The sequence below is a fragment of the Peromyscus eremicus genome, chromosome 3, assembly GCF_949786415.1.
Source record: "Peromyscus eremicus chromosome 3, PerEre_H2_v1, whole genome shotgun sequence".
Lineage (NCBI taxonomy): Eukaryota > Metazoa > Chordata > Mammalia > Rodentia > Cricetidae > Peromyscus > Peromyscus eremicus.
The window spans coordinates 126,194,270-126,212,074 of NC_081418.1; the positions used below are offsets into that span (position 1 = coordinate 126,194,270).

Below are 17,805 nucleotides of genomic sequence, written 5' to 3' on the forward strand. Positions count from 1 at the left end.
CTTCATCCTAATGGCATCGGGAGCTGCAGTGTGTCACACAGTGTGTGAAAGGGACTGGTCCTGCAGAACTATAACTACAGAATCTCCATGACTCGGGGCAACAACAGGCTATTAGAGAGGAGTTTTGATGAGGGCCCAGTGATGATGATGTGCCAGAAACCAGAGACCCTGAACCAGACCATAGCAACTCTTACAAAGAAAACATTTAATTGGGGTGGCTCGCTTACAGTTTCAGTTCATTATCATCATGGCGAGGAGCATGGTGGCATGCAGTCAGACATGGTGCCGGAGGAGTAGCTGAGAGTCCTACATCTTGTAGGCATCATGGTCCTTATTTTCATTTTATGTGTAGGAGTATTCTGCCAGCATCTATGTTGGCTTATCATATGTATGCAGTGCCTACTGAGGCCAGAAGAGGGTGATTGATTCCTTGGATCTGGAGTTGCCATGTGGGTGCTGGGAACTGAACCTGGGACCTGTGTAAGAGCAGCCAGTGTTTTTAACCAATGAGCCATCTCACCAGCCCTTAGGCAAATTTTAAAAAGATTAATTAATTTATTTAGAAACCGAGTCTCACTCACTACAGGCTTGCTGGCCTGGAACTCACTATGTAAATAGGTTGGCCTCAAAATAACTGAGATCTGCTTGCCTCTGCCTCTGGAGTGTTGAGATTCAAGGCATGCATCACCATATCCAATAAGATTATTTACTTTATGTGTATGGAAGATTTGTTTGCATCTATGTATGAGCACCACCTGCATACCTAGTGCCTGCAGGATTCAGAAAATGTCATGGAATTCCCTAGAACCAGAGTTATACATGATTGTGAGCCACCATGTGGATGCTGGAAATTGCACAAACAGTTCATCTTGCAAGAGGAACGAACAAGTGTTCTTAAATGCTGCACCATCTCCCTAGCCCCTCTGCATTCATGTTTGAGGAATGGTCTCTCAGCAAACCTGAATCTCCCCAATTGGTCTGCCCACTGAGCTTTGCGGATCTGTCTTTGCACTCTCTCATGTTTCCCGGTGCTGGGGTTACAGATGAATGATGCCATGCTCTGCTTTCATGTGGGGTCTGAGATGCAGGCTGAGGTCCTCATGCTCACACAGCAAGCACTTTAAACACTGAGATGTCTCCTCAGCAACCACCCCCACCTCGTTTTTTTGAGAGAGACTATCCCATTGCAGCTGGAGCTCACCTATTTTAGCTAGGCTAGCTAGTAAGTCCCAGGAATGCGCCCGTCTCTTCCTCCAAAGTGCTGGGATTAGAGGCACACACTGAGGTGCCCAGCTTTTCACATGAGTGCTGGGGATCGCACTCAAGTCTGCAGGCTTGTATGGCAAGCACTTTTGTGGCTGAGCCATCTCCTCTGCCTCTTTATTCTTTGTGGTTGCTGCTGACAAATAGTCCATTGCATGGCATTTGGGGTTTTTGTTTGTTTGTTTTTAAAGATCTATTTATTTATTTATTATGTTTACAGTGTTCTGCCTGCATGTTTACCTACAGGCCAGAAGAGGGCACCAGATCTCATTACAGTTGGTTGTGAGCCACCATATGGTTGCTGGGAATCGAACTCAGGACCTCTGGAAGAGCAGCCAGTGCTCTTAACCACTAAGCTATCTCTCCAGCCCTGGCACTTGTTAATTTATTCATTCACCAGTTGATAAAATGGGATTGTTTTTATTTAACTATGGTGGATGAGGGTACCAGGCACAGCCATGTCCAAGGTTTTGTATGGATGTATGTACCCATTTCTCTTGGATATAGACCCAGGAGTAGAATCGCCAGGTCATACAGTAACTGGGTGTTTAACCTTGTAAGGAACTGCCCAAATATTTTCCAAAGCGGCCTCACCTCTTTATGTTCCTATCAGCAGCAAAACTGGGTTCTCATTTCTTCACATTCGTTAGAATGTTTTTTCACTTAAGCCTTCCTAGTGGCTGTGGAACTGTATCTCACTGTGGTTTGTTTATTTATTTAGACAGTGTCTCTCTATGTAGGCCAGACTAGCTTTAAATTCACAGAGATCCACCTGCCCTGCCTCCAGTGCTGGGATCAAAGGCGTGCACCCACCTTAATTTTCTTGACGGTGCACTTTGATCTTCAAAACAGGTCTGGTGGCATACAGCTCTAATGTGGAGGTAGAGGCAAGAAGATCAGAAGTTCAAGGTCATACAAAGTCAGTTTGAGGCTAGGCTGGGATAGGAGACCCTGCATACATACATACATACATACATACATACATACATACACACACACACACACACACAACTTTATTTGTAGACAATGCCTCAATATAGTCTAGGCTGCCCTCCAACTCATATACAGCTGAGGATGACCTGAACTTCTGGCTCCGCCTCCCTCTCTGTAGGCTGGGATGACAGGCATTCCCCACCACACCTGCTTTGTGCAGTGCTGGGGACTGGAGCCAGGGCTCTGTACACACCAGGCAAGCACTCTACCAAATGAAGTCATCCCTAGCCCTGTGATACTCAGTTTAACTACTTATTGATTACACTTTGGAGATGTGCCTGAGAAGTCACTGAATAAGGTTGAGAAGATTTACTTTCATCTTTTCCTCTGAACTTTGTTGTTTAGCTGTTATATTTCAGTCTTCGCCCTATTGAGTTGGTATGGTAGATAGTGTGTGATGAGGGATCAATGTCATTTTCTTGACGGTGGGTATCCCGTTGCCCAGTACGAGTCATTGAAAGGGTTATTCCCTCCTTCATTTACGTGTTGGAACCCTTGTCAAATCATCAAAAACTTCGGTTGCCCCTTCCAGCTAAGTCTGACTTCTCTGTCAGTCAGGCCAGGCTAGGTGTGATAGCAACAAGTGATTCCCAAATCACACAGACTGCAACAGATAATTCTCTCACTCAAGGTCAGGGGAGATCATGGTCAGCTGTGACCCTGCTCAACATGGTCATTATACCAGGCCCCAGTTGCTAGAGCAGCATTGATCTAGACTCTCCCCAGTCTGTGGCTGAGGGAAAATGAGTAAACTTGGGGCTGCACTAAGGTTTCTTTTCAGGAGTGACATGCACCATTCCACTCTCACTTTATTGGTCAACATAAGTCATGATGCCAACCCTGTTGGCAGCCAGGGAGGAAAATTGTTCCTCTCTCAGGGATGCAGCCATTGCAAGAGGCACCAGGCTATTCAGGGAAAGCACCGGCACAAACACATCTTCACCACACAGGTATCTTGTGACTTCCAGGCACCACTCTGAGGACTTTGCCTGTTCCCTTCCCTTCTGATGGGTACAATCTTGGGTTCTCTGCTTTCTGCAGCCTTCCTCGATATATCTCATCCACTGTCATGGTGTCGGAAACAGCCATCTATTAAATGCCGGGTCTCACACTGACATCTCTAGCTCTGGAATGGGTACATAGTGATCTACTGAACACGGTCCACAGACATCCCAGGTGATGCTCAGACAGGAACTTATCACGGTCCTCACGCACCCCTAAATCTATTCTTCTGGGTTCCCAGCTGCAGACATGTGAGCATCACTGTCCTCCTTGCCCCCCACCCAACCAGAACCTTGGTGCCACCCGCCTTTTCCCCAGTCAGCCACTGTGTGTCCCGAGTCTGCTTCTGTAACACCACCTCCATCAGCCCCTTGCCACCCACTCTCAAGGATTCTGCCACTGACTAGTCTTTCCCCTTCAATCCATTCTCTATGTTGCATCTATATTAATTTTCACAAAGTGCAAACCCTGCTCTGTCACTAACACAAACTTCCCTGCTGACCATCACAGCTCTGGGGATCAGGACTGACCTAACAGGCCCTATGAGGCCTTTCCTGACTGGGCCTCTCACAGCCGCACTGCTGAACAGAATCTGCCTGCTACTTTATTCACCTTCGGCCAATCGTTCCCTAAATCCCTCACTCTCCACACTCAGAGCTTCTAAATATCCACACCCTATGCCTGGGACACTTTGCTCTCCTCTGGGCAACTTCTCCTTGTTCTTATGGCAAAAGCCAGGCATCACTCACTTCTCCCTCCTGACGAAAACAGTAAGTAATTAAAAGTGCTTTAACCAAGAGGGTGAGAGAGAAAGGGCCTTGGAACTGGATGGCCCGGTTTTGAATCCTGGCTTCCATGTATCGCCGCCTGCAACACTGTACACAAGATCTTACATCTCTGCGCCTCGGTTGCCTCATGCAGAAAACAGAGATAAAAAGAGTCTTATTACATAAGGTTGCGGTCAGGATTAAACAAGTAAGTATGAAGAAGGTCCTTAGGACAGTACCTGACATACTGTAATGGCTCACCCAATGTTTGCCATTGCTTTGATGAAACTCCATGGCACACTATAATTACCCCTACAATTAAGCACTTATAGAGAAACAGATCCATAATTTACCCACGTGACCACTTTCTGTATTCTAAGATCATTAGAGTTGAGACAATGCTCCAGGCCTCGGGATCCTAGAACACCATAAAAAATTGTTCATTTTTTCTTTCTTTCTTTCTTTCTTTCTTTCTTTCTTCTTTTTCTTTCTTTCTCTTTCTTTCTTTCTTTCTTTCTTTCTTTCTTTCTTTCTTTCTTTTTCTTTCTTTCTTTTTCTTTTTTCTTTTTTTGTTTTTTGAGACAGGGTTTTTCTGTGTAGCTTTAGACCCTGTCCTGGAACTCACTCTGTAGCCCAGGTTGACCTCGAACTCACAGAGATCTGCCTGCCTCTGAATGCTGGGATTAAAGGCTTGTGCCACCACCACCTAGCTTCTTTTAAGACAGGATCTTCCTATGTATCTCTAGCTGGCCTGGAACTCAATATGCAGATTAGCCTTGAACTCACAGAGATCTGGTTCCTCTGAAGCGCTGAGATAAAGGCCTGTGCCGCCACACTTGGTTGAATTTGTTAAATTTTTGTTACTTATTGGACTAAATGAATGAATGACCCTCATGACTCATGTTGTCTTGTGAGGGGAGAGACTTATCCTCTCTCCTATTTAGACAGAATCTCCACAACAGTCACCGTGGCACACCTCTCTCCCCAACCCAAGGCTGATTAGTGGCTTTTTATTATTGGCAGACCCTTAGCTGAAACCAGGTGGAACACACTCTCCCGTGAATAGCCTTTAGACTCTTCTACATTCCACATTCTGCCAAATACTTCTAACACAACCTGCTGTACGCTCACTTAGTCACACAGGGATTGGTTAAGGACAATGAATGCAAGCCAAAGGGAGGGATCACATTTATGGGTGTCCTGTACCGTTTAAAAACACTTAGCCCAGAGACTGTGTTCTTTCAGACTCGTAGATGTGGAGGCCCTGGACTATAAAACCACCTCCCTGTGTGCTGAGGGGGTAAAAGAGACAGTGGAAATAAAGGGGAATGTAAAAGAAGACACTTGGGTTTGGTACTGTCAACAAATAGCTGTGACCCTGGAAGTCACATGTGTGACTGGCCTGCCTTACCTGCAAAGGGAGACCATTTCGCTGGTTTTGAAGTCTATTAATTCTGTCAGGTCATACACCATCTCTCCAAGGTGACTCGTTCTAGGTAGGCTTTTTTTTTTGTTTGTGGAGGACGCAATGCTGGGGATGGAGCCCAAGGCAAAGGCATCTTCATACAGCTAAGTGCTGGGCCACTGAATTCCATCCTAGGCAGCCTTGGGAGGGAATTTTCTACAGCCTGATTTGATATCAGCAGGAAACAGAAAATGGAAGGAAGCACAAGTGTCTTTATATTGTAGCCACCAGTGGAGGGCAAGGGACGTCATCTGGGTGAACCCAGAGAGAAGGGACCACACCTTGAAGGTGAGTTCCGAAGGCCCCACGTGCTGGGGATGAAGACTTGGGAGGCACAGACTGAATTCAGAGCCTGCTGAGACTGCCCCTGTTCCCTGACCGTTACACTCCTGTTTCCCTGATGGCCAAGGAAAGAAAAGGAAGGTCCTAGCTTTGTTGTAGGATTAATGAGGGCAGTTACACATCATGTTAGCAGTCTACCATTAGTGCTAGGTCATCTTCCCTACCTAGAAAAGTATTTACTGTGCATGCCTGAATGTATTTAGAAGTCAGTGGATCCACTGGAGCTGGAGTTACAGGTGGTTGTGAGTCATCTTATGTGAACGTTGGGAACTGAACCCAGGTCCTCTGCAAGAGCCACAAGTGCTCTTAACTGCTGAGTCATCTCTGCAACCCCTACTTTTTCGTGTGTGTGTGTGTGTGTGTGTGTGTGTGTGTGTGTGTGTGTGTGTGTGTGTATGTATTTATGTTTATGTATGCATGTATGCGGGGAGGTCAGTAATGCCAGGTGTCTTCCTCAATTGCTATTTTATACTTTTCTCTTTTTAAAATAAATTTTTTTTTTGGATGGGGTAGAGAGATGGCTCAGTTTAGGTTAAGAGTACGTATTACTTTTCCAGGGAACCTGAGTTCAACTCACATAGTGAGGTGTCTCACAAATGCATGAGGATCTAACACCACTGGCCTTCTTAGGAATGCACGCATGCACAGAGGCATGTTTAAAAATAAATCTTAAAAAAGTATTTTTCCTGTGTGTGTATACCTGCTTGTTTGCAGGTATGTATACAGTGCCTGCAGAGGTCAGAAGAGGGTGTTGGATCCCCTGACCTGGAGTTATAGATAATTGTGAGCTGCCACGTGGATGCTGGAAACCAAACCCAGGTCCTAGAAGAACAAGCAGCCAGTGCTCTTAACCACTGAGTCATCTCTCCATCCCCAGGATTAATATGGAAAAGCTCTGTCTTTGGGATGTAGACTACTTGCAATGGCAGTTCTGAGTTCTGAAGCAGTGTTTTAGGAAATTCTACCAGAAATGGGACAACAGCTTCTTTGCCAGGCATCACTTTAGTGGACTGTTTTTAGGCAAGGGAGTAAAAGAAGATCCATAAATCCAAGAGGCAGTACCTAGTGAAATAGCACCAAGAGTTACTGTTCAGAGCCCTTTTGCTTGCTCGGCCAAGGTAGGCGGCAGCTAAGGTACTAGCTGAAACCACACCACTCAAAGGAGTTGGTTTGAACCCAGTCTGTCACTTAACTAAGTGGCTCTGAGTGTGAATTACTTAACAGCCGAGTCTTAGTTCCTCAACTGTCAAGTTAGAATAAAACCCTATAATGCCTTATAGGGTTGCTGCTCGGTTACATCAGGCTCACTGCTCAATAGATCTTCTTTTGCTCCGTGTGTGTGTGTGTGTGTGTGTGTGTGTGTGTGTGTGTGTGTGTGTGTGTGTGTGTGTGTTTCGAGACAGGACTTTTCTGGGTAGCTCTGGCTGTCCTCCAAACTTCACTCTGCAGACCAGGCTGGCCTCAAACTCACAGAGATCCACCTGCCTCTGCCTCTTAAATGCTGGGATTAAAGGTGAGCACCACCACTGCTGGGCTTCAATAGTAGATCCTGATGGCATGTTTAGTGGCAGGACTACAAAGGCCAGCAAGGACACAGATGCAGGAGGAAGAAATGTGCTCTTGATACCACGTTTCCACCCTCATGCCTGCACTTCTCTACAGTGAGTCTCTAGAATAAGCAGAACTCATCTAGGGTTGCGGTTTTAAGACCATCGCCACTGTCCAGAGCAGAACGGGATAGCTTTAAGAGCTAGGTACACGTCTATCCTTTCCAGCCAGCTTGAGCCCATTTCCCTTACAGTTGCTTCTTGTTTGAAGTTGTTGGCTGTAGCTGTTGCTGGACTGATGTCTCCGTGTGGAATGAAGGGCAGAGCAGAGGCTAAGTCACCCCAGAAGGGGACCAGGCCAGGTGCTATCTGCTCCACGCTGTTATGCTGGGGACCAGAGCCCGCAAACTATGTTCTTCAGGCCATCTCAGTAGCCAGCTTCCCATTAGGCATTTACTGTCCACTGGGGACACTGTGGGAGACGAGGTAGGAGGAAGAGAGGTGCCTGGCCTGACTCATATCACAGCAGCAGCCATCATGGTGGCTGCCAAGTGGCATCTGGCAGTGGCAGGACACTGTCCTCTTTGTCTAACCTGGCATACAGGCCTCAAGCAAACTTACTGTGAACAGCATTCATTTGCTTATTCACCCTTAGACCGGGGAGCTGACGACCCAGGTAGGCAGAGGCCAGGCTGAGGTATCACAAAGCTTTACCCACTCACTTACCTGCCAGGTCAAAAACATTGGGCTCTCTAAATGGTGGCCTCTGCAGCTTGGTTCTAAGAGCAGGTATTTAGGGGCTGGAGAGGCGGCTCAGTGGTTAAGAGCACTGACTGCTCTTCCAGAGGACCTGGGTTCAATTCCCAGCACCCACATGGCAACTCACAACTTTCTAGAACTCCTGTTCCAGGGGACCTGACAACCTCACACAGACATACATGCAGGCGAAACACCAATGCACATAAAATAATAATAATAATAAAAAAAAAAAAACGGTAGGTATCTAGAAGAGCCAAGTGGAAGCTGTCTTTAGGAGCTGGCCTCTGGAATCACATTAAGATCTTGCTCACTGCATTCTATCTGTTAGAAGTCACTAAAGCCAGCTCACAGTCAAGGAAGAATTAGATTCCGCCCACTGGTGGGAGGAGGGCCAACATTAATGCACATTTTAAAACCTCCACAGGCAGTTACTTTAGCAACTCAGCAGCAGGTACGGGCCTGTTGGTTCCAGCCCAGGGGTGCCAGCACCTTCCTTGCCTTCCGAATGTCACCCCTCTCCTCCTCTCAAGTACCCTCTTTTGTTTACTGGCCCCTCCAATGTTTGGGAACTAGTATTAAACTCTATCTGATACACCTTGGGAGTTTTTCTTTTCTTGACAAGACTGACAGATACATCTGGTTTTATCTGTGGTTATGCTATACAAACACACCATCTGAACACACTAGCAGATGCTTGAAGAAACACTGTGCTACGAAACACACTAGATGCTTTATGGATGCCATCTCATTTAGTTCTGACAACAACCTAGACATACTGGTTTGAGGTTGACAGTATTATGGATGCAAAAACCCGAGGCTCCTCAGGTTGAACAGCCGGGATACAGCTGTGAAGAGAGGCAGAGCTGGACCTACCTCAGGTCTCTGGGTTGAGAAAGGACTTCTTGCCTCGAAGTTTTCCTCATACGACACCTCATTTTTCATTCTTATATACATGCCTGATGAGTTCCAATTTAGATATAAATCTGCTGCTAGGAATGCACAGAGGAGAGGCAAGAGTCCAGGGCAGGAGGAAGGGAAGGCTCACACGCTCATGACCTGTAAACCCTGCGGGCTGTATGTATGGGAAAAGGCAGGGACAGAAGCCAACGGGCCAGGGCTGCTGTCCCAGCTGTTACTTAGCTGTGTTACGACCTTAGACTGTATCTTCCTCTCAGGAGACCTCAGGTTCCACATCTGGAAAATGAACCTGATGTTGCAAGCTCTTCTGAGTGCACAGAAGTTACTGTGGGACAGAAAAGACTTTACCGGATATGGGACAGAAGGTGCAACAGAGCTCTAGCAGAGGATGCTGCCTGGCCTGGGGGGAGGTTCCTGTTGTGTCTTTAAACAGCAGGGATCATATTAGCTTCCTATGGGAAAAAAAAGTCACTGATGCCATGATACAGAAAGACAGCGGCAGTAACCACCACGGAAAGAAGAAACAGGTGGGCTTACAGCACAAAACGGGCACCAGAGAGCCCCCGGAGGAACTGTGAAACGCCATCCCCATTTCACAGAGGGAAACACTGTTCACACAGACTAAACAACTTGCCTAAAGTCTTCAGAGTTGGTAGTGAAGCTGTGTTCAATAGAGTTTACTCATCTGCTAAGTACGCTGGTTAATTCTGTCAACTTCACAAGCCAAGGTCATCTGGGGAGAGAAAACCCCAACTGAGAAGGTGCCTCCATCAGACTAGCCTGTAGGCAAGTCTGCGGGATATTTTCTTGACTGATGATATGGCAGGGCCCATCCCTCTCTGGGCAGTGCCACCTTTGGACAGGTGGTCCTGGGTGCTGTAAGGAAGCAGGCCGAGCAAGCCAAGAGGAGCACTATAGGAAACAGCACCCCTCCATGGCCTCTGCTTCGGTTCCTGCCTCCAGTTCCTATTCTGTCTTCCCCGGATGATAAGACTACAAACTGCAAGCTGAAATAAACCCTTTCCTCCCCAAGTTGGTTTCGGTCATGGTCTTTTATCTCAGCAATAGGAAGCCAAGCTGGGGCACTAAGTACAAGCTTCTAATTTAGGTTGAAATGAGATGAACTCTAAGGTAGGAAACTTACATTGTCAGAATTCACACAGAATTGGAGGGTCAGCACCAAAGTACTGACAACGGAAACAGTATGAGGTGGACAGAGAGGACACGAGGCTACGAAGACCCTGAGGTGACGGGACAGATAAGCCACCTGTGGTGGATGACGCAACTGCTTGCCGGTGTCCTTCCGCCTTGGTTCACATCCAGGGAGCTCCTCTGCTCCTGCCATCCGAGCCTGGGAGGAAGCTGCCTCCCGTGGGAAGGTAAGCAGCTCGGGAGGCTTATAGTCTTTCCAGGCTGCAAGTTCAAAAGCACAGCAGCACGCATCATGACCCAGACTGTGTTCTCAAAGTCAGAACCCCTTCGCCAACCTGGATCACAAAACATCCTTTCAACTCTGTACACAGAAGACATTTCCTGGGATGCAAAGTCCTCTCATGTGCTTGGGTTGTACCTGAGTTAGGGTCTGACTCGTGAATTAAAAAAAAAAACAAAAAACGGAACAAGCATGGCCAGGCATGGTGGCACACGCCTTCAATCCCAGTACTCAGGAGGCAGAGACAGGTGGATCTCTGTGAGTTTGAGGCCAACCAGGGCTAGAGTGAAACCCTGTCTAAAAGCAAAATACAAACCCAAAACAAACCCTACCAAGCATGCTGTCAACCCCGATCTCCTCAATCCAAGCAGCCAGTCCGAGTGACAAAGAAAGCCCCATCAAAAAGCACAGAGCATTTATTCATAATCTATACACAACACAAACACAGCAAGTCAGGGTGTTTTCCTCAACCAGCCTTTCCACATTTTGTTCAGTTTCCGGGAACTATAAATCACGGACTTCTTCACACCTGCAAGAGAAAAAGAAGTGTGGATGAGAAAATGAGCCTTGCTCAGCGGACACATAGCGAGGGTGCCAGTGTTGCTGACCGGAGGCTTGTCTTTGGATTGGGGCTATGATGGGCTGACCGGACATTCCTAAGAACCTGGGAGCTGAAGGCCAAGAGAGACGTGTAGTAGAGATTCTGAGCTGGGCCTCTGCTGTGCATACAACGCTGCTCATGGAACTAGACTTCCTGGGGTAGCATGTCTTTGAGTTACAGGGGTACTGGCAGCCACTGAGTTTCACAGGTCCTTCAGAGGAGAGGAACACCTGCACCCAGCCTCGGCAGCTCGCAGCTTCTGTGACCCACACATGCCTCCTGTCTGCCTAGACCAAATGCTACTCTCACTATTTCCTGCTTAGTACGTATGCCAGGTCGCTCTCAGGCCTGGTGTTCGTCTCTCACCTAACATTTACCACACTGTACAGTGTTCGATTCTCCTGCCTCTCTGCCTAGACTGACAGCTCTTGCAGGACAGGGACCTTGTTCTAGTCACCCTGTATCCCTTTCAGCTAGTGCAGTACCTGCTCCCCAGCAACACACAACAGGTTCTCAGCTGAGTCTTTTGAAGTGGCAGAGGGAAGGCCGGCCCTCCCGGCTCTGACTTCATCCCAACTACCAGACCCCAGAGAAGAGGCTCGCTGGGGCTGATGGGAAACGCATACAAAGGGATAAGTGGTAGGCTAGTGTTCCCCAGCTCCTCCGCCAGTGGAAGTTATTACAGATCTGACTTCCTTGTGTTGAGGGTGAGGTCGCCCAGTGCTTTAGGGTGTGGCCTGAGGAGCTGAAGCCTTTTTCTCTTGGAGTTGTACACTGTGATCTGTGCTGTGGTTGGAAGAGCATGCTTCTGGCTGTGGGCTTGGTGAACATGCTGGCGAGGGGGCACAATTCATTCCAAGGAGTGATCTTCTAAACTACCTGGCCCTGTGACCCCGAAGCTGCCTCGCCTGCTTGGAACCTGTGGCTACTGCAGGCAGTGACAGAGACAAAGGCAGGGCTCCCAAAATCATTAGTGAGGAGTCTGGATGTGTGCTCCTGGCTCGACACGATCTTGTTGAGAAACCCAGAGCTTTCTCCCTGCCTCCACCCCTCTTAATTTTCTCCCTGGAGCCATGACTCTGGCCAGCCTCACCCACCTGAGCACTGGGGCTGGACGATTATTACATAAGGTGCTGTTTCAAATTCCAGCGGAACCAACCAGAAGACCGAGTGGAAGCCAGGGAGTCACACATGCAAGACTCAGCGCAGCAAGCCCAGGCTGCTGAGTCATGGCTAGAGGCCTTCAGAGAGCTTAGTGACAAGCTCCTCCGAGCTGGAACGGCAGGTAAATACTGAACATAGCTGAGTGGCCACCTTCAGCTGCTGAGATGACTGAAAGCCTCCCCTGACTGAACACACTCCCTCCTTCAGCTCTGTCAGAAAGGCTGCAGCAGGGAACCGTGCTACAAAGAGCAGAGGCTTGGGTTGTGGGTGCGGCTGGACTAGGAGTGTGACAGTGACTTCCCCTTTCTGGGCCTCATTTGTAGGATGCTACCCTAGGTAACAGAGGGTCCAGCCACAGACAGGCTTGGCTGTGAATGCGAGCTCCCCAAAGCTGCAGGAAAGTTGGCTGTGTTTATGTGTACTTCCACGCAGAGGGGCCGGAGGTCAAAATTTCATGGGCTCTGTCCGTAGCCATACCACCCTGAAAGTGCTCAATCCCACCAGGTTTTCACAGGCTCTGAGGTTTGCGCAAGGTTAAGAACAAACAGGTTAATTTCAACAAAGGCTTTGAAGTTTTCAACCATCAATTTCATAAAATTGAAACAGGCCAAGTGTTCCTCAAAAGACAGCAAGGGCTGTGAAACACAGGGAACAGGTCGGTGACCCTGACTGGGGAGGGGAAAGCCCCATGAAGAGGCTACGGAGAGTGCAGAGTGGAACTCCAGGGTGGGGTTGTTTGCATTAACCACATCCATAGAACTGGGCTCCAGGGGCTGCTCTACTCTACTCTGAGGTATATGCTCAGTGCTCAGTATGCAGGGGGCCCTGGTCTAGCAACAAAGGCAGGCCAGAAGGAGAGGAAAAAAAAAAATCCATCTAGACCACACGTTCAATTCAGAAAGAAAAAGCATCAACAAGAAGGGGCCATTAGTGCAGGGCATTCTCCAGAAAACACTCTAAGGCAGGGGTGTGCCTCAGCTGTTCAAAACTCTAACCTGCAATTCTATATTCACACCTTCAAGGAGAAAGCAGGTAAGCCTCCAAATACTTGCAGTGACTTCCAAATGAAGACCTATCCACACGGGAAAGGTCATCCGAGGCAGAGCTACAACTTAATCTGACAAGTTTTAGATTTAGCTGGGCGTGGCAGTACACCTCTACAGTCCTAGAACTCAGGGACCAAAGCCAGAAGAGCCGAGTTCACTGCAGCCTCAGACACAGACCCCGCTGGGAGGGAGGGAGGGAGGGGGGAGGAAGAGGAGGGGGAGAGAGGGAGGGTAGATGTTCAGGATTAAGTGATAAACATTAGAAAGGCGATGTAAAAAGAAAATAACCATGGCTCCACTGTGTTTCAGGAAAGGGCTGAGAAGCAGTGAGGCATGCTGGGATATTTTTTAGGGACAAGACTAAACCTGTCTTGTTAATTCAGCTGAATCTTTTGAAGTTGGGAGAGGGATCTGCCCCTAGAGTTAATTCTGATTGACCATAAAGACAGGTGGGGAAAATCAGAAAAGAGCCTTCCCAGCTCCCAGCACCTCAGAGGGTGGCCCCACGGCCTCCCAAGGCGGAAACTTTTTGAGTTGAGTTTGACTGCTCGCTCCCACTCATGTGCCCCACACTCCATTCTGGGAGCTCTTCTATGGTCTGTGCTGCCCTGGACTGGGCTCGGGCTGCAGGGGTCCCTCAGCTGGCTGGCTGTACCCCTATCTGCGGGTCTCTCTGGCTACAGCTCTCCCCTCTCCATCTGCCGCTGCCGCTGCAGTCTTCCAACATGGGCCAGTGGCTCCCCTCTGCCCTCAGGAAGCTCTGTACTCCTGAAGGCTGAATGCAGCTTTGGGGCCATCCTCTGTGGGGCTCTGGCCTATCTCTCAGGCTGGTCACTGCCTCTCCCATTTGTTGCCTGCCTGTCCCCACACCAGCTTCCTCGGCTGCTGTCTCTAGCCTGGCAGAGACACTTTGTAACGGGCTGCTGCTCAGACAATGACAGTTGGCTTAGCTAGTCTTTTGTTAGCAGAGATGTGACACCCTCAACAGCAAAGTACTTTCTTCAGGGGCACCCTGCTGGCTTCAGTTCTTGATGACCCACAAAACTTGAGGAGAGCCCTGCTGCTCTGCTAACAACATGGTCTAAGAGAGACGGAGATCAGCTCCTAAAGAAGAAACTTCCAGAGAAAAGGAACCGAATATTTCTGTACTCAACCAGAACGAGTGTGTTTGATAGGGAGAACTACAGAGGGAAGCCATGAAGACAGAGGGGTCGGGCCCACACCACACTGGCCACGCTTCCCAACACAATCTGAGGGGCTGGTTACAGATGTCACAAGCCACGGCATCCACAGAGAGGCCAGGAGCAAGGCCAGAAGACCCACAGAACTGCAGGACTCATCCTTTCCTACAGTTTCCGCCGCCTATGGGCTCCCACAGTGCAGTGTGGGCGCCTTGGAAAGGAAGATGGAGCAAGTCATTGTCCGGAGCCTAGAGGGAACCCGGGTGGCAGGTTCTGCTGACACTGCCCTCTGCTGGCAAACAGAAGGAATTAGTGGAAAGAGGACCCGGGCCTGGCTCAGGCTGGAGGTTATCAGGAGGTGGGGCTGGGATTCACACTGATTTTTTCATGCCTATCCAATCTTCACTATTCAAACAGGAGAAGCAATTTTTGGGTTTATTTTGGTGTGTGTTATGACGGGACCATTATTCAGTTTTTACAGAGGCTGCTTTTCTCAGTAAGACATTGCCACAACTGAAGTTACTTTCATTAAAATCAGGCACACAATGGGATGAAATCCTTCAGTTTCTCCATTGTTTGGACCCAAAGTGCCAAAAAATTTTAAGTGACAAACAGTATGGTTCTACCCCACAGTGTACGTGGATGGAGCAGTAAGTAAAGCTTCTCATTGGCCAAAGGAGTCCAGTGAAGAAAAATAGTTTGGTTTTTCTAAAATCCCCCACCCCTAAATCTTTAATTACAGAAAGACTCAAACATACTCACAAACTGACATTAACAGACAGAAATTCCAGCATTCAGAGGCTCACCCTGTTCTACATAGCAACATACTGTCTCTCAAAAAACCAACAAGGTCTGGATGTGGCTCAGTTTGAACACATGCCCAGCATGAATGAGGCCCTGGATTTGATCAGCACTACATAAACCCAGGTGTGGTGGTGCAAACCTGTTATGTCTTAGTACATGGGAAGTGAAGCAGGAGGATCAAGAGTTTGAGGTCATCCTTGGCTACATAGCAAGTTTGAGGCTGGCCAGGGCTATATGATACCCTGTCTTAAATAAAAATATACAAATACTGATAGAATAACAGAGTATCAATACAGTCCTACTTATCTTTACTGGGTTTCAATAACACACCAGCTCAGAAACAATCCAGAATCCACTACCTTCCATCATTTATTATAAAGCAAATCTCAGGTATCATATTATTTTATCCATAAATATTTTTGTATGTCTCTCTGAAAGAATAAGATTAAAAGACAAACCCAATAACACCATTATTACAACTAAAAGCATTAAATGTTCCTTCTAGGAAGTCCCTGCTCAAGAAAATCAACCTGTAAGTCTCGCTCAAGGATGATCATGACAAGGAGCAGCCAGCCACAGGCACAGCACAAATCCAGAGCCCGATTCACCCAAGCAAAAGCACCCCCATGTCAGCCTTGCCAGGGCACACTAGCAGGAGCACAGAATAAATGACTATCTTAGTTAGAAATACAAGGCTATGCACTGAGTTGTGGGAGATCTTTTCTGCAGCTGACTTAGTGTTTACTACTGTTGAAACCTGGCCAGGTCTTTCCACAGCCTCAGAAGGGCAATGCCGTATCCTGGGAACAAGTACTTCAAGGGGCATGCACTGGGCTGTGAGACTCTAAGAAGTGTGGCCACACCAGCTCCAGGGCAGTCTCACACCCAAGGAGCAGGTACAGGATGAAGGGTCACTCAGTTTGGGAGCTACCTCTGTCCCATTTCCATTAACACGTGTGTCTGTCTCCCTTTCCAGCTCAAGAGGCAGGATGGCCAATGCCCACTTTCATATCCTGAGCAGCCAGCCCAGGACAGATGCTTAACGCACGGGTCTCTGAACAACCATGATGATACTAAGTGCTGGAAAGTGGGGAGAAAGAAGATTTACCCACCCCACTCATCGGTAGAGCCACTTTGGTGGGCAATTGGCAGTATCTGAGGATACATTTGACAAAAGTGCTGGAAATAAAAAAAAACCAAAGGAGCAGAGCCAGGGAAGAAATTCAGTGGGAAAGTACTTGTATAGTGTGTGATACCCAGCACCCCCCACACGACACACCCACACACAGACAGACCTGCAGGATCAGAATCACAGTTGAGAAAACCTCCCAGAGAGCAGAGGGAAAAGACCACAAGGCTAACACATGGGGACAAGAGAAAGAAAACCCCTGGTCTAGGAACGCGAGCGTCTGGATAGAGAGGACTGAGAAACAAATGGGGAAGGAGAGACTATTCTGGGTTTTCCCACTGAGAGAGTGGCCAGGAAAAGAGATCAAAACAATCACATCACAGCATGCCACTGAGCCTCCAGAGCCCCGGGGAGAAGGAAGACTCCACAAGCTACCAGAAAGAACACACACGATGGATTAAGGAGCAGCAAGGCTTTGAACTTCAACGGTAGTCTGGAAAGTGAGAGAATAATTGCAGTAATTATTTAAAAATTCTGTCTCTCCCTCCCCTCTCTTTTCTGCTCTGAAACAGGGTCTTGCTATGGAGACAAGGATGGCCTTGAACTGTGAGTTCCTGGGTGCTGGGGTCACGGGTGTGCGCCACCAGACCCAGTGACCTCAAGGTTTGAAGGGCAGTTATTTGTATTCTCTACCCGGCCTAACTGCTAACTACGCGTAAGGATAGAGAGAGAAGGTTTCACGCACACAGTCTGCAGATTCAGCCTTTTTCAGGAACCTGCTCATCCAAAGGACACTGTGCATGCACCAAGCGAGGAAAATGCACAGACAGAGGGGCCAGGCAGAGCCCACGGGGCAGCCGAAGACACTCCCTGGGGCAGAGGAGGAAAAGCACACCACGTGCCACATCTCAGCATTGAACCTTCAGTAACGACTGGGAGTACTGAGGCAGGAGGGAGGCCGTGAGTGGGCGGGCCGGACAGGAGGACAGGGACAGAAGGGAGGACATAACGGGCCCAAGCACTGCCTTCTGATTACCCACAGGAGACGTCCTAGAGCTGGAGAGCAGAGGAAGGGCAACAAATTCATTATTCAGGGAACAGCAGGGAAAGAAACCCCTCACTGAGAGACTGAGAGCCTGAGAGCCCAGCAGCTCTCTGTGAAGGGGTGCTGGGGAGGGGGGGGTGCTGGGGAGGGGGCACCTGGCACCACTGCTTCAATACAGGAATGTGAGGGCGTGACCCCACACAGGAGCTCTCAGAGGGACGAAGAGGAGAGGCCCAGCCTCCCGCCAGCACCTCCGACAGTGACCTGGTAGGGTCACTGTGTTCAGGGCACACTGCAGTCACAACTGTGTCTACGGTACTACAGTGCCCCGGTGTACGGTAGTGAAG

At 48.5% G+C, this 17,805-nt stretch overlaps 1 protein-coding gene across 1 annotated transcript in view; it reads right to left on the bottom strand.

Annotated features, from left to right (window-relative positions):
* Nucleotides 1–10,886: 10,886 nt before the first annotated feature.
* Nucleotides 10,887–17,805, bottom strand: part of Tamm41 (TAM41 mitochondrial translocator assembly and maintenance homolog) — a 37,571-nt gene continuing 30,652 nt past the window's right edge. Inside the window, exon 8 of the mRNA XM_059258398.1 lies at nt 10,887–11,017. Within this exon, the coding sequence (XP_059114381.1) occupies nt 10,941–11,017 (77 nt within the window). The 3' untranslated portion in view covers nt 10,887–10,940. The remainder of the gene's footprint in view (nt 11,018–17,805) is intronic.